At 34.6% G+C, this 24049-nt stretch overlaps 2 protein-coding genes across 3 annotated transcripts in view; one reads left to right on the forward strand and one right to left on the reverse strand.

The window, feature by feature from the left end:
• Positions 1–12906, forward strand: part of LOC143253434 (uncharacterized) — a 28471-nt gene extending 15565 nt beyond the window's left edge. The window contains exons 3-6 of one of the 2 annotated variants that reach the window (XM_076507307.1): positions 3250–3420; positions 8608–8694; positions 10630–10673; positions 11630–12906. In XM_076507307.1, coding sequence (XP_076363422.1) covers positions 3250–3420; positions 8608–8694; positions 10630–10665 — 294 coding nt within the window. In that variant the 3' untranslated portion in view covers positions 10666–10673; positions 11630–12906. The remainder of the gene's footprint in view (positions 1–3249; positions 3421–8607; positions 8695–10629; positions 10674–11629) is intronic. The other variant, XM_076507308.1, reaches the window with a different exon arrangement.
• A 2344-nt stretch (positions 12907–15250) lies between these two features.
• Positions 15251–24049, reverse strand: part of LOC143253433 (beta-galactosidase-like) — a 29137-nt gene continuing 20338 nt past the window's right edge. The window contains 4 exon segments of the mRNA XM_076507306.1: positions 15251–16002; positions 18045–18305; positions 20674–20808; positions 23409–23516. Coding sequence (XP_076363421.1) covers positions 15760–16002; positions 18045–18305; positions 20674–20808; positions 23409–23516 — 747 coding nt within the window. The 3' untranslated portion in view covers positions 15251–15759.

Consider the following 24049-nt stretch of genomic DNA (forward strand, 5'->3'; position numbering starts at 1 on the left):
TTATACCTATATTAATATAATAAAATAAATAAAATTACATATTCAAACATCTAATACCGCCCTCTACATTCCGACACTCAGTTACACAACCCCTTTCAAACATGTGGTCAGCTTCCGGTCAGTTACCTCTTTCTTTGTGAACCTGACGATGACCGAAGAAGGTCGAAACGTTGTTCGCTCTTCTATGTAAAATATTTTCTCAGCCCAAACGAGCCGTTTTTGCATATAAAAAAGGTGGAATTCTGTCCCATTAGATACCCAGTGGTTAGTTTGGGTGATGTGCTTCCATGCTTGTGAAGTTCGAGCGCTTTCCGCTAAGCGGCAGCACTTAGTGAGTAAAGTAATTACACAGCGGAGAAAACGTTTTAAAAATACTGTGTTAACAGTCGTTGAACAGTGTTTTTATTAACTCAACTTTAATTTATACGACGCCTGTTGTTATTCACACGCGCATGTATGAAATTTTCCAACTACCTCAGCGATGCTAGCAGTTATCAGAATTATAGTCGGAAAGCGCGTGATTAGTAGCACTCATATTTAGATGATAGGTAACAAAATGTTGACTACATGTTGTGTGGGTCAACACTGTTCATAGCATTACTAACGTTAACTTGGTATACATTTACGTGTCAGAGCTTAGATTCCAAAGAAAGGTGATGGTTAGTAAGGATTTCTGGAAATTACTTATGAATTCTAGTGAATTTTTATGTCTACCTATAGCAGGGTTTCGTCCTATTGTGTCTAAAGCTTCTACACATTAAACTGTTGGTTGTGAAAAATGCTAAAGTTTATAATAGACAGAAGATCTGACAAAAATCTAGGATTAAAGAAATGTATGTTTTGAGGAACCTACAAATAAGTTTGCCTGTAGTATGTTGTAGAATGTAGCGAAGTTTATACAATACATGATGAGGGGTGTGGAATATTAGAACATTTTTTTTTTTATATATTTTTGGAATTTCGCACAAAGCTACTCGAGAGCTGTCTGTGCTAGCCGTCCCTAATTTAGCAGTGTAAGACTAGAGGGAAGGCTGCTAGTCATCACCACCCACCGCCAACTCTTGGGTTACTCTTTTACCAACAGATAGTGGGATTGACCGTCACATTATATCGCGCCCACGGCTGGGAGGGCGTGCATGTTTGGCGCGACGCGGATGCGAACATGCGACCCTCACATTACGAGTCGTACGCCTTAACGCGCTTGGCCATGCCGGGCCATATTAGGACAATGATGGACCTTAGTCACGTTTGGAGTCTACGTCTCAAATTCTGATTATTTTTCAAACTTACATATTATAGGATTTGAATTTTAAACACGATTGGAGTTTGTATATTAAATATTGTACATTCTGAGTAAATTTGGTGTTTGTATGTTTTAGAAACATGGCGTTTATTAAGCTCGTGTTAGTTTGTCAAGAAGGCGTTTGGTTACCTGTGGTACTAGCTTTGAAACTTAATATATGTATATGTACGTTACTTGTAATAAATTATAGAACATAAATGAAATGGTATGTTTATTTGTAATAGACCAGTCCAGTGAAACATCGGGCAATATTACGCATTCTTAGAAGTGGAATTTAATTTTTATTGTATAGAACACGTGATGTTGACCGAGTTGGTTCTGTAATGCTATCTGCCCTTGTCTGTAGTAACTTGTAATGAGTACATTACGAAATGCAAAGTCTGTAGGTTGTACCCGTCCTTTTTTTAAGGCTCGAACAAGTGTTAATTTTTTCCTCATTTAGTTTTTTTAAAGTTTCATAGATGTTTTCTTTAGTAATTAGTCCTCAGATAATTAGCGAGAAATGATCAGTCCAGAATGGACCTGTGAGAATAACAACTCACTTTATATTTGTCAACGTCCTCATAATAACTTAAGCCAGTACAAAACTAGGACAAATGACTAGCGTTAAAGATTACGTTTACGACATCTGTAAACGGAATAAAGAGGGTGTTCACTCTACATCAATCTACATATTGAGATCACCTTAAAAACCTAGCACTTTCAACAAGGTTACATTTAAAACTGTTCTAACGTATACATGTCAACAAACTGTCACAGCCTGACTTCACAAATAAAACCAATAAACAACCTGAAGTCTCTGTCAACATTCACATATTATGTAGTTTTTCTAAAGATGGTTAAAGTACAGATAATTAAACTGGTAAAAATACCATAGTGGTGATAACGTTTTTATTTTCAATAAAACTGCATCTTCCTTTTCTTTCTGGATTTGCAGAAAACGCCAAACCTGACAACGAATCCATCAAACAATCCGAGTTGTCGTTTCCCAAACGAGATCAGCTGGCTGTACAACTTCACTCTAGAAAACTCCTGGACTTAACAACCAGACAAAACTAGCTGTACACCATGGCTTTACAAAACTCTTGGAATTCATACCAGACAAAACTAGTTGTACAGCTTGACTTTAGAAAACTCCTGGACTTAACAACCAGACAGAACTAGCCGTACAACTTGACTTTAGAAAACTCCTGAATTTAACAACCAAACAGAATTAGCTCTACAACTTGACTTCTAAAAACAACTCCTGGACTTAACAACCAGACAGAACTAACTGTGCAACTTGACTTTAGGAAATTGCTGAACACAACAACCAGACCAAACTAGCTACACAACTTGGGTTTAGAAAACTTCTGGATTTAACAACCAGACAGAACTAGCCGTACAACTTGACTTTAGAAAACTCCTGAATTTAACAACCAAACAGAACTAGCTCTACAACTTGACTTTAGAAAACTCCTGGACTAAACAACCAAACAGAACTAGTTGTATAACTTGACATTAGAAAACTTGATAGTAGCATATACTGAATGGTACCATTGTAGCCGATGGTCCAGAGTGCCCAGACAGCGAAACTGGGTATTCCAGTTTGTGAACAAATTCAATAAACTGGTTAACAACGTGACATGTATTTTAATAACATTTGATGAGCGTGTGGAAATTCTAAACAAAATTTATGCACGGTGACATAAAGTGCGAAAAATTCTCGGTAAAGTATGGGTGAATATATCCAAAAGCTCCAGACAACCCTATTTCATAAGTAATCACGCGTTCCATAAGTGTTCACCTCTCGTGTCACTCGCGACACGTGTGCCTCAGGTTAGCCACGTATGTCCTAAATTGTACAGTTATATGTTTAAGTGAATTTCTAAGTCTGAAAATATAACTTATTGTTCAGTTTGGGTGTCTTTCACTAATTTGCTTTAACAATAAGGTATTTATTTCAGGTAACCCCAGCTTTTCAGCAATGTTTTAGGGGAGTCCTGACAGAGGCAGGGGTTAATAAAAACAATCAAACACTTCACGTGGAGAGGTTAATAACCACACTCTGCTTCCAATCAACATTTGTTCCTCAGTGGCTCACAAAATATCACAAGGCACCTACACCTTTAACAACCGTAAGTTTTATTTTTGTGGAATATGTTTTTGTTTGAGTCGAGGACGACGTGTAAGGTACATTAAACAAAAAACGGTCCGCTATTATTATACTACTGTTGTAGGAGATTTTATTGCGCTAAAATAATCTTTGTTTATTAGGGTCTGAATTTATCATTCTTTAGCAAATTTAAAGTTCGAGTACATATGTTTTTTTTTTTAAACAATGGAATCAAAGGATTCAATCTCTAGCATGATTGGTCCGGCATGGCCAGATAGTTAGAGCACTCCATTCATAATTCGAAGGTCGCGGGTTCGAATCTCTATCACACCAAACATCCACGCCCTTTCAGCTGTGGGGGCGTTATAATGTTACGGTCAATCCCACTATTCGTTGGTAAAAAAGTAGCCCAAGAGTTAGCGGTGGGCGGTGATGACTAACTGCCTTTGCTCTAATCTTACACTGTTAAATTAGGGACGGTTAGCGCAGATAGCTGGCGTGTAGCTCTGCGCAAAATTCAACAACAAAAACCTCTAGCATGATTATATTTCCCACACCATTATTTTAGTTCCAGAAGCTCTCTTATATATATATATATACATAAAATACCCGAATTCCTCTCTGTGACGCTCTAAATCACCTGGCCTCTCAATGGCACATCGGTAAGTTTGCGGACTTTCAGTGCTAAAAATCAGGTTTCTATACCCTTGGTGAGCAGAGCACAGAGAGACAGAGAGTCCTATATATAGCTTTGCGTTTAACTACAAACAAAGTGTATTTCCTAAATTTATAAAATAAATTATGTATCAAAGTGCTTCTTTTCAAGAGTACATTAGAAGAAAAGTTTTCGTATGTGCTGAACTATCAATTTGAGAAGAAAAAATGATTAAGAACGAAACTGTTACTTTTTTCTGAGGGAATTTCATGGGCGAAAACAGGACTTCCTCCGTCGACTAATTAAAATAAATATTTTGAAGATAGAAACATGACGAAATAAAAAACGCATGTCGAGGGAAACGTGTTTTGAGTATCTATTTGTTGTTGTTCAGTATATGTTTTTGATTTTACTATTTCTAATTAACATGCATGATTTTATTGTACCATGTCGAATAAATTGATTTATATTGAATTGAATACGTCCCCATTGGCACTAATAGAAATGACAACTGTCAAAAAACACTCACTTCAGTAGCCTTATTTTCTTGCACTCAGTATATAATAAGGAATGATGACATCTATTGGAAAAAAAAATCCGCGGTTATTTGGTGAACTTGACACTGTTGTACTAGATGCGCCCATTTGTATCGAAACTCAAAACAATTTTGCCAATAATGTATTGCAGTGAGTCTCCTTTGCTTATAAATAAACGCGATGTAATTTTTCGCCTTGAAGTAACACATGGAATGACAAAAAACAAAGGTTATAAACGACCCGCTAGACCAGGGGTGTGCAACAGGCGGGCCGCGGGCCACAACCCGGCCCGCCAAGCCATTTAGTGTGGCCCTAGTTGTTGTAATCTAACCATGTGGCCTGATCTGTAATCCAACGCAAATGGAATATTTTTAGAAGCATCGATCCTACGGGATTCCCAGGCTTCGACTCGACAAACTTCTAAAATTATCTTTGCTAGAGAGGAGCAGGCCGAATTCGATTGGTCGGCCTCCTTGGGGCATGAATAGGTGACGTGCACTAGCACTATTGTCTACGACTCAACGTCATGTCCTGAACCTCGCCTTCGCCCGCTGGCGACAATTTTCCCTAACCTCTGCTGTCCGTCATTCATTATTGGTGAAAATTTTATTACCTTTTACAGTTACTACAAGAGATTGAAGGTAAATTGATTATTATTTAGCATATTGTTGTGACTTTACTGAATTTATTAAAATTTTTGCTTTCAGATGCATCTGATTCTATGTACAGTGTGACCTCGTTATTCGCGGGGGTTACGTTCTTTACCCTCCCGCGAATAGCGAAAACACCGCGAATATTGGACGCAGTTTTAAAACGTATATGTATGCGATTATATACTATATGAAATGCTTCCCAAACACTAATGATACTTATACTCATTGATGCAGTAATAATGTAGCAATATTGCATACTGTTATGTATTTCACTAAATTGTACCGTGCGTTACCGGGCTGTGCTTTGCCGTTTGCGTTGTTGGGGAAGCTGAGGCAGTCAGCCAATAGCAGTCCAATCTTGTTTGGTGAAGACGACAATTGATAAAAACGGCTTGATTGAGTAAATACAACAGAAATCTCCTCGAAAAGCCCTTTCAGTCTCTGTGACTTACAAAAACACAGTTCGCGCATAACCCGCGAATATGCGGGGCCGCGAATGGCGAACCGCGAATAGGCGAGGTCACACTGTATTTTGCTATTCTCAATTAATTTAAGTACCGGAAGGCTATGATCGGGATGCCAATTTAGAAACATGTGTTTCTGTCCATAAGAGGTTCCATGTGTAAATAAATTCTATGTTTTTTTCTACTTTGCTATTTTCGTGAGAATAATTTTTGTTTTGATTTCAGGGCTAGTAAAATGTCAGCAGTTAAGAAACGAAAAATTGATGATGAGGGAAGGTTATTCAACAGTGAATGGTGCACAAAATATCTTGTTGTCCCACATAATCAAGGTGTTGTCTGCCTCGTCTGTCAAACTACAATTGCAGTCATGAAAGAGTACAATATTAAGCGACATTACGCAACTAAGCACTCCTCCCAGTTTGATGAAATTGTTGGTCAGGCACGAAAGGACAAAATTGAACATTTAAAAACATCCATTGAAAAGCAACAAGGTGTTTTTACCACTTTCAAGAAAAATTCAGAACTGGTGACAAAACTGAGTTTTAAGCTTTGTGAATGTATGGCAGAAAAGGAAAGCCTTTCAGTGATGGAGAATTTATTAAAATTGTTTAACAATATTCACAGAATATGCATGTCCAGAGAAAAATATTTGGTGGAGCAAACTAGCCTTTCCCGCTTTACTGTCTCACGCAGGACAAAAGATCTTTCAGAGGACATCAAAGAAACTTTGAAAGAGAGATTGAATTCGTGTGAAGCTTTCAGTCTGGCTTTGATGAAAGCACTGATATCAATGACACATCCCAACTTGTCATTTTCATCAGAGCTGTTACTGCAGGCTTTGATGTTTTCGAAGAGTTTTAGATATGGCAAGCCTTTCCTCCACAACCACAGGACAGGATATTTGTGAACAAGTGCTTAAGGTTGTAGAAAAGTTTGAACTGAATCCTTATAAATTATGTGGTGTTACAACAGATGGTGCTCCTTCCATGACAAGTAGGACAAATGGATTCACCAATAAATTTCTAACTGCAATTGGAGCACAAGACGTAGTTGTAAGCCATTGCATTATTCACCAAGAGAGCTTGTGCACCAAAGTTCTGGATTTTGCAGAAGTCATGAAAAATGTCGTCCAATGCGTAAATTATATTCGAACACGAGGATTAAATCATCGACAATTTAAAACTTTTTAGATGAGCTGGACAGTGAGTATTCAGATGTTTTGTACTTCTCTGCTGTACGTTGGCTTAGTAGAGCTGCTACTTTGAAGAGATTCTGGAATCTGCGAGAGGAGATTAAGTTCTTCATGGAGAGCAAACGTCAGAATGTGGACTTCTTGAGCAATGAGAACTGGCTGAATGACTTAGCATTCCTCACAGACATTACACAGCATCTGTCTGATTTAAACTTAAAACTACAAGGGAAAAGTCAACTTGTGAATAAGTTGTTTGAGCATATTTGTGCTTTTGAGAAGAAATTGGAACTTTTCCAGGTTCAGTTGAAAAGAGCCATATTGACCCATTTTACATGTCTTGCAACCAGGAAACTGGAATTTCCTAATCTGGATTGCACCAAATATGGAACCAGTGTACAAAAGCTGCGTGATGAGTTTGGAAACAGATTTCCAGATTTCAGACAAACTGAAATTAGATTGAAATTGTTCGCTCAACCTTTTGATTTGGCAGTGGAAGACAGTCCTGATGATTGCCAAATGGAACTCATTGAACTGCAGGCTGACATGGACACTAAAAGGAAATTCTCTGAAAACAGTTTGCTAGACTTTTTACAAACTCTGTGTACGTGAAAAGTTTCCCAATTTGTCCCGTCATGCACAAAGAATTGCCTCCCTTTTTGGTAGCACCTACTGCTGTGAGCAATTTTTCTCCAAAATGAAGCTCATCAAAACCAAATGTAGAAGTCAGCTGACTGATGAACATTTGACCAGTCAGTTAAGAGTGGCAACCACTTCTGTCAAAGCTGATATTGACAAGCTCTGCAAGGACTCTAAATTTCAAGTGTCGCACTAAAATGATCACTCATGCAAAAATATAAAATATTATTGCTTGCATTTTGAGAATTTTTTTTAATTTATTGTGCATGTACACGAATAAGCTTGTTTTTTTAAGTGGCCCCGCTTGATTGATGAAGTTGGTTATATGGCCCACCGACGAAAAATGTTGCACACCCCTGCGCTAGACAATCATATTGAATGTACGCTATTATCTCATGGATTGGGTTTGACTGCACATTTTATGTTTACGGAAGAACTGCCGTTGGAATATTTCAATCGGCATTTGCTAGTGAATTAATAAAATCATGCTTTCCTGTTTACAACCGAGATAAGCTGTTGACTGTCAAGCAATGGCTATTTTAAGGCAGTTGTTCAGTTGAAAATATTTTTTTGGTACTTGGTGCACTTTAAAGGCCTATCTAATCATTATTTATCTCAGCCTGGCAGGCATATTCTTTTTTGATAAGTACTCTTATGCCTTTTTAAAAATCAGAGAAGTTATTTTACCTATGTTCTTGCAGATTTACCATGATATAACTAAATTTCCAAATTTATAGAGTTAAGGACACCAATCTCCTATAACATTATGTTGTTGTTTTTTGCATATGTAAATAAATACAGTGCTTCATGAACGTATGTAGGGCGTTTATAAAGTTTCCAATCAATGTCAGAAACTTTTGTTAACTATTATAAAACATGTCGAGATATTTTTCTTCTACTTTCTGACCTAAGTTCCATGACCTCAAAATCCTTTCTTTTTGTATATGGTTGTGCAGCTCAACTATGATAGTTTATTATTAAATGTCTAGTAAGAAATCTTCAATATTTCGTGCCCATAAATTACTATACCCTCTTTCACAATGTGCAGTAACTGTTTCCTTCACTTTCCACAGGTTATTAGCCTAACAGCTTTGGGACGAATGGCGTGTGTGATAGGAGAAATTCAGCGTCCTCTAGTAGTATGGAAGTTAGCATTTTCGGTAAAATATTTTTTATAAATCTGCATAATACATTATTCTTTGTTATAGAACGTGGAGTAATTATAAAAGTAACACTGCAAAATTTTCAAAAGAGGTAGACATGTTTTAAAATACCTGAATGCCATTATAACATGATTAAGTTAATTAAGGTTTTCTAAGAATCTGAGGGTTGCGGTTCGCATCCCCGTCGCAAAAAACATGCTCGCTTTTTCAGCCGTAAGGGCGTTATAATGTGACGGTCAATCTCACTATTCGTTAGTAAAAGAGGAGCCCAAAAGTTGGCGGTGGTTGGTGATGACTAGCTGCCTTCCCTCTAGTCTTACACTGCTAAATTAGGGACGGCTAGCGCAGATAGCCCTCGAGTAGCTTTACGCAAAATTAAAAAACAAACAAACTAAGAACAAATAAATATATTCATCATTGATCCACGCGTGCAATGTTTATAATAGTAACTCAAACCTAGTAGCTTGTAGGCTAAAGTTTGAAATTCGCTTCCTCCCGATGTATATAGCACAGATAGCTTATTGTGTAACATTGCGCTTAAGTCTCCTAGAGGACCAACAACAAGCCTACATACCCACAACTCTAATATCCGGGCTTTGATTCCCACTAATGAACCAAGTGGCTAAGGCGTTCAACTCGTAATATGAGGGTCGCAAGTTCGAATCCCCGTCACACCAAACATGCTCGTCCTTTTATCCGTGGGGGCGTTATAATGTAACGGTCAATCCCACTATTCGTTGGTAAAAAATAGCCCAATAATTGGCGGTGGGTGGTGATGACTAGCTGTCTTCCCTCTAGTCTTACACTGCTAAATTAGGGACGATTAGCGCAGATAGCCCTCGTGTAGCTTTGCGCGAAATTCAAAAACAAAACAAACAATTAAGGCTCATTCCAGGGGTGTGTGAACTGACAGTTTGTCCTTCGTGCGCATGCATTCCCAGTGAAGTTTAATGTTCCAATTATTGAATAAAAAATCTATTTACATAACAAAAATAATTACTTTACTAACTATTGTACAAGTTTTTCGATGAAAACGCCTTTAAAATTATTGCTTCTCTACTCACAATAAACTGGCCGAGCTTAAGAAACAGTCCCTGAATGATATGTTCTAGTACTTGCAATTCAATAATCTGGGTTTCAATAGTCGTAGTTGACAGAATGCAGATAGCCTATTGTGCTTCAAAATAGACAAACACACACACGCGCGCAGGACGCCATAATCATGACATAACAGAAAAATGTATTTATAGTAAAAACATCAGCGCTGCTTGAGGTTAAATTTCAGAAGCAAATTATTGTTAAGGTCAGGTCCAAAGAAACTGTTTAATTTTTTTAAATTGAAAATACAATAATATGTATCCTATCATTGGATTGTACCGCGACTTCACAGCACAGACAGTAAAGTCATAAAACTGATATGTCTACTGTCAGGTTGTCGCAATTAACGCCTTTTCCCACAGTAATGGGTTTATTCACTTACGATCAAGTTACAGATATGACGGAGTGATTAGCTAGCTTTCTTACACAGTGAAATCGATAGTTCGTGGCTCATCAAACTTTTTAAAAAGGTCTAACGTTAGGTCGTAGAATCATAGTATAATTTATTTATTAACAGTATTAAGCCCATTAAAGTTTAGCCCTAACTAAACTAAAACAAAAAAATGCATACAAGTTATAGTTTTAATTTATCTCTCTCGATTATAGGCCGTGCATAATAAAGGCTTAACTCATGTTAGGCCTAAAAGTGGGCATATTAAATTTCAGTGACTGAGATTACAAAACTTTTGTAATTAGTTTAGCACTCCAATACTTAAATAAGTGTTTTTCCAATAAAGGTATTAATTTTATCGCAAAAGTTTTGCGGGTCTCTCTGTTAGTTTGATAATAATATTTTACTCCCATTCCTGTTGATTTGATTTTTTTTTCTTGCAGAAATGTTTCCCTCGTGATGACTCACAAAAAAATTAAAAATTCTGGTAAGTAAAGTTCTCAAGAATGTATTCATAAAGTCGCCAATTTGGCCTAAAGTAGTTAACCTGTGATACAAAGTTATTTCAACAGGTAAAACCATCGCCTAAGCCAGTGGTTCTTAACCTTTTTCAGTGTTTGCACCCCTTTCAAATCAGTAATCATTTCTCGCACCCCCTGGAGAAATATAAAGCATACTCTTATGTAAAAATATAGATTTGCTTTAATTATTCATGGGCATCCTCGCACCCCTTGGGAATCATCTTCGCACCCCCTAGGGGTGCGGGCACCCCTGGCCTAAGCTATAATTACTACATTGTTGAGGCACGTGATTACATAATTAAAAATCTATTGGTTGGTTGGTTGGTTTGGTGTTTCATGGCGCAAAAATTCTATTGACACTCAACAAGTAGTGCCTCACATAATGAAACGGTTTCTTATAACAACAGTTGAAAAACGGCGCATTTATTACGTTGATTTCTGAAATATAAGCAGTATTTTGGTTGTTTTACCAGAACGGTTACAAATATGCGTCATAAATATAGGTGTCGTTGTGCAGCGGAAGCTTTTAACAATTATAAACAAGTTAATTCTCAATAATATGGGTGTGCAGATGTAATTTTCGGTGTACAAACATAAAAAGATGGAAGGCGAAATGCAGTTTACAAACATTAAAAAAATGGACGTATACAATAAGTAGACTTAAATGCCAGTATGTAATATTTTGGTAGTTTATTTAAGTATAACATTCGTCAAATATGTAATTAGTGTATAATTTAAAATATTGACAAATATTGTAAACTATGTATATTTATTGTCATTTTAGATAATTCTATTGTCAGTAATTTGCGATGTGTAAAGAGGGACGTGGCTGTTTAAAATGTGTTATTATTCATAATTATAACTTTTCGAACTGTTCTAGCATTTACTTGTTTCAAAGTAACATTGATAATTGTTCTTTCAGGACAAGAGTTGATCCAATGAAAAATATTCATCTCTTATTGACTGAAAAAGTAATAATCGAACACCAGTAGCATATAAATAAACGATAAAAAGTTATCTTGTTTTTCCTTTTCGAAGAATCGCCTCGAAATTCTGAGCACGTCTATTTTCTGCTTATCTCACGTATGCTAGATAGAACAGCCACATGACCTGAATTTTATTTTGAAGTTTCAAGACACAGTTACTTATTTAATATAACTATTGTACAAGTTATTGAAATTTATCATTCATTTGTTGAATAGTGTTTACTCACACAGTGGTTACAAGCTGCATGTAACTATTTGTACATTACGACTGTGTATTAAAAAAAACGTGAATTCCATGTATGTAAAACATAAAACGACAGTGACAACATTGTATATTAATATAAATTACTCAATATATCTTTATAATGCGTAAGACTAACATTGAAAATATAAATGATTAGAATTATTCGTGATTCCATTACCTATCTTATAAATTGACTGCGAAGGTTGGATGTGACGTACTCTTGTCAGCTTCCAACAAAACTAAATAGAACCTTCTTAAATACAAACTAAAATAAGATTTTATTTATAATCCGTGTACGAAAGAACGTTGGACACAAAGAACTACTAACGTCCATGAAAAAAAAACATACGTTTTTTACATAACGTCATCTGCTGCTATTTTCGCTTTAAGTAATGTTTTGTTTTTAACTAATTTACAATCTTAATGTAACATGACTTCTACAGGGTGGCCCGTAAGTCCCTACCCATCCATATGTTATACTAAAGATGAGTTGAAGGCAGCTGTTGCTGTGGCATTTAGAACAATAACCCCTGCTATGTTGAGGAAAATGTTTCACAGAACATGGCGTCGCATAATATTATGCAGCGAGAATGAGGGACAGCACACAGATACACTGGATGGGTAGGGACTCACGGGCCATCCTGTACAAGCTAGGCCTAATAACCTTCTCCGCTCTTTTCATATTAGTTCAACCAATAGCAGATTACGTTTTTTTCAATGTGTCTCATGGATGCAGCGAGTATATAGTTTTATGGGTTTTAACTCGTTTTAAATCATTACTTTCCATAAGCCTAAAACTTATTAGCGTTTAAATTTCTGCAGTTTCATGCATTCCGCATAAATGCATGTACACATAGTTCATTCGGTAAATTGTTTTTATTACTAACAGAAAGCAGTCTGTATTAATTAAAACTTACACTTATGGGCTTGGTGATTAAGGCACTCGACTTGTAAAATGAAAATAAAATGAAGGTCATTGTGATGATAAACAAGTACTTTTATTTACTATTCTAATTAACTGGTCTTATTGCTTCACTAGCATGATTAAAGGTCAAAGGTTGATTATCACTTATTCTTATTGCCTATTGTGTGCCTCTTAACAAAACGTGCCTAACACGAGCGAGTGATTTATTACCAATGTTTATATTTAGACTGAACTAGATCATTTGTATTTGGGGTTTTCGTTCTCTCATCTCCCCTCCACCCTTCCTTGCCGCGATAACTCGCAGAACATTTGAAAAGTGTATGATTGTATTATTTTTAACTGTATATAAAGATACTCAACACAGGTAACAGTAGCAGATACCGCGAAATATAAAATCGTAAACTGTCGTTATTGTAGTTAAGGGACATTATCCGCGTTAACTTCGACTAATGGCGGGAAAATGTAGCAATACTTCGTGATCCCGTTGCTAAGCTGGTGACGTCATTGTTTACTGCTTAGAGAAATGGAGGAAAGTCTAGAGTTCTGTCTGGAATATGATTAATCTCAATATATGAAAAAATCTTGGGGGGAAAAAATCATAAAAGCTCAAAACCTCCACCCTAATTCAACGTGGTATAATGCCCTCAGCCGCAAAGATAACGATATAGTTACAAAATAGAACTTCAAAAAACAAAAAAGGTCGTAAAATGGAAACTATAGCATATATCCTTGCATCAATTGAAAAAACTTGTACGTTGTCTGACACTCTCGTCATTATTACGTTTGTACTCCCACATTGTTTGTTTTGGAATTTCTCACAAAACTACTCGAGGGCTGTCTGTGCTAGCTGTCCCTAATTTAGCAGTGTAAGACGAGAGAAAAGGCAGCTAGTCATCACCATCCACCGCCAACTCTTGGGCTACTCTTTTACCAACGAATAGTGGGACTGATCGTAACATTATAACGCCCCCACGGCTGGGAGGGCGAGCATGTTTAGCGCGACTGGGATGCGAACTCGCGACCCTCAGATTACGAGTCGCACGCCTTAACACGTTTGGCCATGCCGGGCCCTGTACTCCCACATTAAACCTTTAAAACTTAAACATAAAATAAAAGATATCAACAGCAAATACATAGATAAATAAACATCGCTACATACTATGTTTATCCAACGCAAAATCACAGATTTTGAATAAAAAAAATAAATTATATTATTACTGTTATCTTTTACATGTATTTCACTTTAAAGACTGGCTGTGGAACTTTTGAAGTTGTATCCATGATCTATATCTATCCAGTTGAAAACTAAGATTTACGGTTTTTAAAATGTTTTTCTATAAATAAATTCACAAGAAAGCGACGCTAAATAATCACACAACCCACATTTTTATACACATAAGGGGCCACACAAACCAGTTTTGTATAGATAAAGCTTTACACAACCCACATTTCTGTACAGATAAGGGACAACACAAACCACAGTTTTGTATAGATAAAGCTTTACACAACCCACATTTCTGTACAGATAAGAGACAACACAAACCACAGTTTTGCTAGTTGGTAAGATTATACTTATTTGTTGATAAGCATTGAGCTACACATGGGCTATCTGTACTTTGCCCACCACGAATACTAAAATCAGGTTTATAAAATTATGTGTAGAACATATCAGATCCCATTCATCAGACAGATTGTTACAAGTATCCAATGTAGCACTACTGTATACAATATGCTCAACGTTACATAATGCACGTTGCACAAGGTGCCTCTTTCTTGCTTCTGATTGTCATGTCCTACCTCACGTGGAATCTGTTAAATAGTGAAGTTTACTGAAGGTATGCCTCATATCGCTGTATGTCACATCCTACTTCATTTGAAGTCTGTTATGTAGTGCACGCTAAAGAAAATAACTTGTTAAAATGGGCAAAGAGCACACTAGATGTTTATCTTAACTTGCATTCATACCATTGTACTCTTAATACGAAAGATCTGTTGTACATGAAAATAATGTACAGCTATCCTGTTGTTTTTTTTTAAACATGTTCCATCTTCTTTCACATCTTGCATACATGAATTGCAACGGACAGACACACTGCACATGAAAGAATCTACCAGGTACACCCACAAGACTCGTTATTTCTTCAATAGTTAGTTCAGCAGAGAATTGAAGTGTGTTCATTTGTTCTTGTACACACACAAACTGGGTCTTATTATTATATACCAAATACACTAAACTTGTTAAGTTTAGACAATTAGACTTCTACACGCAACTACCTAAACTGATAGTTTTCATCTTTTCTAATCTGTATATTACGTCAAAAATAAGGACTGAAATATAGCACTAAGTCTCCTAATTTGATCCAACATAGAATCTGAAAGTGAAAAACGTTTAAAAAAAAGTGTATTTTATTATATATTTTTTGTTGTGTTCAAAGCAAGTTTGAATTATATTTTTCAGTTACAAAAGTCATTTAAAGTAATTACTATTGAATATAAAAATTTAATTTTCCTTATGTCTTTGGCATAAATTCTAGCTTTCATTTATCTTTGAAAACTTTATTGTTTATACATATCTTTAACTGAATTTATTAATTAACTAAAAATACACACGTATTAATAAGTTGATGATTTGTAATTTTTACATAACTAATACATATACTAGCTTATTAACATGATATAATACGATAGGTAACATCCCAAACTGTATATCCAATCAGACCAACTGTTCTATAAGCATTTTCCTGCCCATTGTTCAGATATAAACAGTTTTCACCATTGGTATTTGGGGAACGTTACTTGTCCTTCAATAGTTATGATCTCTATTTTTCTTACACAAATTAAAATAATTTTGTTCACTTGGCTGACAATCAAGGAATTAACGAATAGCTACTCCTGTTTCACGAGTCCAGTTCATTCATCTCAATGCTGTTAGGAGTAAGGCTGTTAATCACTGGTTTTGCTACAAACTCCACTGAACAGGTTGGCTTCACTTCACATGGAGACCGTTCCTGCTCCATGACTGTGATGGTGTTGATGGAAGGATAAAGTCTGAAGAAACTTCCTGGGACGTATAGAGTTTCCTGTGGTCCAACAACAGGCCAGTAACGACCAAGGCTGTAGTTATTTAGAGACACCACACCCTGAAAGATAAATACATTATTGATTAATGCACAATCACATTTAAATAAGTAACATGGCCAAAAATGACTATTATTTTTCTTGAAATTCAAAAAATAAAATAATTATAGTCAATCACTGGGCTTGGCAATTGGTGGTACTTGCTAAATATTATTAAGCAGTGCTACCACTAATGTTAATAAAATTATAACCCATAACCACCAATGTTAACTAAATTATAGCAGGTTACCACCAATGTTGAGTTACAACCTACAACCACTAATTTTAATTAAATTATAACCTGCAGTTGCTGTCATTAAAAAGTCTGTATGCTTATTGCAATGACCATATAAACACTTTCAGAAAGACAATACACCTTTCTAAAACAATCCTTATTTAACAAACAAAAACAAAAAACAGCATCAAAACAGATAAATGCAGAGATGCCAACTATTTCAAATGACTGAGTGTAATGATTGCAGACAGAGCCCTTTATCATTTGCAGGTACTAGGCCTGACTAATGTTTCTAAGCTGTTTATTAATATATTATTATTATATTTATTATCATTTATTACTGCTATAGATTGCTCATTTATGACTATTTTTTCGCTATATTAGTCTGGGAACATTTTTCTGAATAGATGTGCTGCATGATCGGCTACAGCTAGGGGTAAATTATGAGCAATGACGAATTGCGTGAACATCACTTCTGCATTTATGGTTTCATATTCTGAATTCTTACTCATAAATGTTGTTATCTGCATCATTTTTGTCTTCGCCTCAGCCTTTTGTTGGTGAGATGCCAATTTTGTATGTCTGGAACAATCATTTATCCCGCCATGCACCACAGAAAAATCGATGTGACAAACTGTACAAAATGCATGACTGTCACTGACTTTTGATGCAATTATCAGATATTTTGCACTATACTCTTTCCTAAATTTTTGATTCACAGTTTTAGTAGTTCTTTTAGATTTGCCAGAAACAAGACAATCTGGTGAACGAGGCCTCTTTTTTTCCATCTCATGAATGATCACATTTGTGTTTCTATGCCACTTAGAAAACGAGAAATACCCATCTACGCGAGCGTTGATTGGCTGACAAGCACTGATGACGTAACTATGGATTCCCCCACGTACCCAGTATGGAGAAGCACCACACTCAAACTATTGATAGACGTAGGTGATACAAATATTTTTTTATTATTTCAAGCACAAACATCATTATCGCAAGTAGCCATTTCGACTATGTCTTTTATTTATTATCAAAATTTATTTGTATCTCACTAGAAATTTTCTTTTCACCCTTTTCAAGTCCTGGGAGAACAATTTATCACTTTATTGTATAGGCCTATATAATATATAATAAGTTGGGAGTTGCAACAAGTCGTAATATTTGTCTGTATGAGCGTATAGTCGTAATGTATACACCAAAACCATAATGATTATGCTCAACTCATTATGGTTGGCATCTCTGTAAATGTCTGCCACCTATAACAATTAAAATGATCCTTTTAAACAGTATGAACTCTTATCAAGCCACATGCTGTGGATTATACTACACACTATCTAATAGAGCTAATTGCACTTTTACATGTGGTTCGGTTTGTTTTGAATTTTGTGCAAAGCTACACAAGGGCTATCTGTACTAGCAGTCCCTACTTTCTCAGTGTAAGACCAGAGGGAAGACAGCTAGTCATCACCACCTGCTGTCAACTCTTGGGCTACACTTTTTACCAACGAATAGTGAGACTGAACATCGCATTATAACACCCACACGGCTGCAAGGGAGAGCATGTTCGGTATGATAGGGATTCGAACCCATGACCCTCAGATTATGAGTGCCTTAACCACCTGGCCATGCCATACCTTTTTCCATGTGAAAGACTACCAGATTTGAGTAGATTCTGTTACATTCTCAGGAGATTACAAAATGGTATTAGACCTACAACTTTCTTGGTGACATCACATTCAGTTTAATCCTATGAAAAAACAAAAAACAGTGTAATTCCTCAAACGTATAAGAATAATTAATTTTTTTTTAAAATAAACAAACAGATAGTACCTTATGCCATCCATCTAGCCTCAGAAACGTATCAAAAGACAAATTAGTGATGTCCTCTGGTAGAACAAAGCTTCCTCTAAAGACTGACGGATAAATGACCTTGTCATTGTTATTCCATAGTCCTAAGTTTACATTCTTGTTGCTATGTTTGAGCAGAAGTTTTTCAAATAAAGTATTCTCATGCATGAAGTCTGGATTCCAAGGTAAAATTGTCCAGTTTGTCAAGAGAACAGATCCTATTGTCACATTGTCTATGATTCCCTAGACATAGAGAAAAGAAACTAAAACAAGAGAATTGTGACAAAAACTAATTAATCACTAGATCTATAACACAAGTTTCATTGTTAAAAAACACTGTCAGTCTAAAATGGAACCAATTCATGTTTCTAATGACACTATACATAACAGAAACCTTTTAATAAGAAAAATCTTCAGTTGGCCTACATTATACATTATTAAGCAATTCTTACAATAGTTCATCAGAAAAATTAAAATATTACAAGATAAAAATCCTTTACTTGGGGGTCATGTTTGTTTAAGAAGCTAAAGATATAAAGGCACAAAAAAGTGCAATTAATCTAGTAAAAATGTTAATTATTGTATGACACACATACCTGTAATAAACTTACCTTAACACTCCTACGAAAAGTGGGGCCTAATAGGCCCCAGAGCAACTTGAAAGGTTATTAATATTAGGCTAATAATTTTGTATTTAAATGAAATTGCCATTTAAATCCATTAATGAATGGATTAACGAGATTCCCACTGTCCCTATCTACTATCTAGCGAAACCACAGCCAGGGGTACGGGCTTGGAGAAATCAGGACTAGAAACGTCTTTTCGTAGGAGTGTTAAGAATTCTAAATAATAATAGCTTTAAAGCAAAAGAACAAAACCATAAACAAAGTGTTTATAGGTGTGCATAGGAACACACACTTCCCAAGAAGAAAGTAATTTACTTAAACTGTGGGAAAGATCAACTGGAGCCAGAATTCCAGCTAAACTATAACTATAGTTTTAAAAACACGTTAACCAATGCCAAGCCTTCATTTTTAATACCAATATTGTGGCTATGTATTTTCAATTGGATAACATTGCAAAATCAATGACTGGACAGGACTTGTAAACAATGTTCACTCTAATTGTTTTTAATTCATGTGTTGAATGAATTTTTTCATATGCATCAGTATCAAGGCACTGTGAAGATGTGTGCTACCAGTTTTATTTAGGCAGAGGGTATTATTAGATCATTGACCTGATTGGATCATTAGATCACCTTGCAATGCTACCAGTTGGTTACTTGGGCTTTAGACCTATCAACTTCTCAGATCATTAAGGCCATCAATGCGTTGAGAATACTCACCATTCTTGAGGATGTAGGGTCTGGAATAACGAAGTGTGTGGCACTTGATTAGTTATTATGTGTGCATGTAGCTTAGAAAGAACACTGTTCAAAAAGTTAGGCAGTATATACTGATAGGATTAGAAAAATAATTACTTTGGTTATATCAGATGACTAATAAACCGAGTCCAAAGTTATGAAAGTTTTATTGTGTAAAGCACTTTTGCTTTATTTCATGTAATATTGTTAATAATTCACTCATTCTGAACATTTAACAATCTAGAGTTGAGTCTTTTTTTCTTCTTTTATTCATTGATATACTTTAATAAAAATGCTAAATACAAATATTTGACTATGAAAAATCTTTTTTGTTTTAATACTGAATTCACCTATTAACCATTCCTCTCTACAAACAAAAATAAAAAAAATTGCTAAAATATGACAATAAATTTTCACACCATTAGATCCAGAAGGGTTAAATTTTTCAGTTTTGATTGTTATATCATTTATACCAAGGTCTTAAACCATCCAAAACTAGCACAAAAACTGAAATTAATTTCAATACAACTTTCACAATGGTTTGTTAACATGAGTCGACTGTTGTCTTTGGCTTAAACCTGACCAGAAACTTTGTTCTAATAATAACAAGTATCAAAGAATAAGGGCAGTACCAGATGAAGTAAATGAAATGTCTCTTGTAAGACAAACAACTGTCAACCTTCATTAATACCTGAATAATTATATTCAAGATCCAACATAAGAGTAACTTTCTTCTTTTCTTCATTTTTTTAAGTTTTCCATTTAAAACGTTTTGATAACTTTGTTTAAATGAATATCTCATGATGGTTACATACACATCAACTGAATTTATTTAACTTGGAACACCTGTTCATTCTACAAATGGAAGCAATATGTTTTGATACTGTTCTACACTCATTTTATATACATTAAAATAGCAAATAGCACAGAAAAAAAAACTGACTTTTGGCCATAAAAAAATCAAGAAAGGAAAAAATCAATCCAGGGGTTGGGTAAAAATGTCCAATAATTTTCAGTGCAAAAAAAATATTACTAACATTTCATCCAATCAAAATGAAAGCATTAATCTAAAGTTGTCATTCTAGTATACTTTTAGCAAAAAACAAAAAATAAAAGAAATTTCAAGTGTTACACTACTTCAGAATTATCACTAATCTAGCCTTGATTAAAATGCAAATTTAGGGTTCACAGCTGCAATCAGTTAAACAAGTATTTTGCAAATTATAGACTTAAGTTTTAGTCACCTACTTTTCTGTCATGAATGCCATCTCCAAAACAGACACGTCCTTGGTTTTCTACAAAAATTGCTAAGTTCTGACTTTGAGAAATCTTAATTGGCAAAGTGAAAATCTTTTCCCCACGATCCAAGATTCCTTGTAATTCCTAAGAATAAAAAGATACGTCTTTCTGTGTAGAGTTACACAAAATGACTGTTAGATTAACATACCTTTTCAATGTCATGCAACAACTTGAATATACTTGTACAAAAACAATTCAAATTTTATATTTGACCAAAATAAACATAACGTCACTAACAATGAAGTGACCCAAACACACATAATGTCACTAACAATGAATGAATATAAGTCAAAAAATTATTTATTACTGTAGCTTCAATGTCAAATTTTATTACTCCATGGGGATTAAATCACGTGAAGAAAATTGTATTAAATGTCTTTAAATTTCCTTTATAATAAATGAGTGGACTAACAATAAATCTTACAATCGAATCAGATAGTTCTTACAATTACACACATACATCTGTAAATACTACTAAGACTATACAGATGGTTTGTTTATACCACTTAGCCACAAGAACAGGCACTGCAGAAAATCTTGTAAAAATCACTTGTAGAATCAGATATATAAGCACAAAAAATTAACATGACCAAATATGACCCAAAGTTTACACCATTAGCATGCACTGACAGATAGCTATATGCAATTCCCACTTTACACAACTAGCAATCACTGAAAAATAACTCACAAAGATCGGTATCAAAGTTTACAAGTTTAAAAAACACTGAATTAAGTTTACAAGAATAACAAAAAGTGAAAGATCTTTTTTTTCATATTCAAAAAAAGATACATCTAAGAAATTCTACTAAAATTGACTGTTACATCATCACAGGTAAGGACGGGCAACCATCTGCACAATGACCTTTGAAAGGTCAGTAATACTGTTCTGTTCAGTATAATTTTTTTGTCACATTGGATCATATTCACTTCTGATAATTTCAACAGTTAAAAATTTGATACAGCAAACTCAAAAATAATAGTGACAACATAATTATGTTAATATGTCAAAAAATATTTTACATTCAACTATAATAAAAGTTCCAATTATCTTTTGAGTTTATGTGCATTTTAGGCTAGATCACTGTGTGGACTGGTATCATCATTTATAGATTAAACCCAACAGAAGTTGGGATTAAACCACAAGGTTTCACAATGTTCTTTTAAAAACGTTTTGAAGGTCAAAGAGGAAAGACACTTCTGCTTTAACCAAATGTGCACAGGGTCAGTTGATCCTGTATCAGAAAAGGAATGTTGACTTTAATTCTGTGTTTATTATATACATCTACAAAACTAATCCAGCAAGTTGTTAGTAAAGTGAACACTTCTGACTCGGATTGTGAGCATTTAACTGCAAAGTGATGTTTAAGTAAAAAATAAAAATATTTTTTTCCATCATTTAGTTCACATAACCTCGAACTTCTGAAATGTACATCTGTAATTCTTTTCAGTTTCCCTGTATAATGTATATCGTATTTACTCTCCTCAAACCCTACATTATTGACTTAATGACAGTTTAAAATAAACAGTTGATAACTCTGACATCAAATAAATATCTATCATGTTAAATGGCAACTTGTAAAAAGTCATGACATTCACACTCTGATTCACACCCATACACAGAGAGTTAAATAGTTTTCCAACCTTAGTTTCACAGTAAATTATAAAGTACAACTGAAACTACTACTTGTAATACAAGTTTGAGCAGCCCATGGTTGCTTACATACATAAATAGGATGTTATGTTTTTCAACCCTTTAACCATCAGAAAGTTTGTATTTCTAGGAACCAGAAAGAAAAAGGGGAAATTTGACAAATTATTCATCAAATTTATTGTACTTTTTATTGAAGAATAGCTTTATAAACTATATATCATTTGACTGAGCATGATAAAACCTTACCACAGTAGGCCTATTCATGGTCTTTGGGTAAAGTATTATGTTTAATGTTCAAGCTTTATAAATTTAGCTGAAGTTATCTCACTGACAAAAGTTAAAAAACAAAACATAGACAAGATAGTTCTTGACAATAAAACCTAGTGTTTACCATAACATAGTCAAAATAAATTATGTCTCACAGTAAAACTTACACAAATCAAGCATAACAGATAACAATACAGCTTATTCAAATTAACATGTATACAAGTTAACAATGTAACAAGCACAAATGAACTTGAGGATAAGAATGAGACGTGTCACCTGCAAAGAGACTGTAACAATGCAACTTAGAAAAATCAAACTGTGCAAAACAAAACAATACAACTTATTCTAAGTTTGTTTTTTTTTTTTTTTTGTTAAGAACAAAGCTACATAATGAACAATTTATGTTGTTTATGAATTTTGCTCATGAACTCTGAAATCCAAGACTCTTAATTCTTTAGTGAATATAATTAGGTTTGTTTTTTTAAATTTGAAAGCATTAAAAAAACAAATAACTGCTAGAAGAAAAATAAACATCCAGTTACTACCACGAAAATTGCAAATCAGGAATTACAAGAATTTCTAAGAAGTTTTAGAAAGGTATTGAAGATTTTAAATGTTAATGTCAAACAGAATTTATTAGTACCAAGTACCTCACACACATATGGACAACTTAAGTTTTTTATCCAAGTAATATTAGTGTCTCATAATAAAAAGGTGTGTTTATAAAAAAAAAGAAGTTAAACTACAAGTACAAAAAAACAAATACCTTTTCCACAAAAATGTAACCTCGATCCCTTAGGCCTGGAATGTTTAATATAGCTGGATCAGTAGGAAGAAAGTCCACTTTTGTGGTATACATTAGAAAACCATCTCTCTAATAGATAGAAAAAAAAAATTAATTATTATTTTTTTAATAATTTTAAAACAAACATATCCACAGTTATAACTACATATTGTAGTAAAAATTGTCATGTTGAAAAAGAAAAACGTCTCGCATAGAGATCTTTGTTGCCATGCTGCTCTCTAGTGATACAAAAACTATAATAGCTGTTTTTATTAGATTTAAGTTTTAAAAAATTCCAGCCTCGGGTAATTATACATTGTTATGAGTAGTAGTTATGGTCTGTACACGTTTATACATTATGTGGTTCTCTATCTTCTCACACTGGATCTTGTAATTTTCCTACAAGAAGGCTTTTAAAAACAATAATTAAAAATATTTTACATCTAAACATGGAGATATTGGTAGTAAAATTACAGAGTATCTAGCTGTCTATATGTCACTTTAATTAGGTGACATAATGCAGTCGTCATGTTTCATGTATGTACACAGAGGGTTAAGTACATTACATTAAAATGACTAACACGTAACTCGGCGATTCAAGCAGTGACCATAACCAATATAAA

This window comes from Tachypleus tridentatus, chromosome 6 (genome assembly GCF_004210375.1).
Source record: "Tachypleus tridentatus isolate NWPU-2018 chromosome 6, ASM421037v1, whole genome shotgun sequence".
In the NCBI taxonomy this organism is placed as follows: domain Eukaryota; kingdom Metazoa; phylum Arthropoda; class Merostomata; order Xiphosura; family Limulidae; genus Tachypleus; species Tachypleus tridentatus.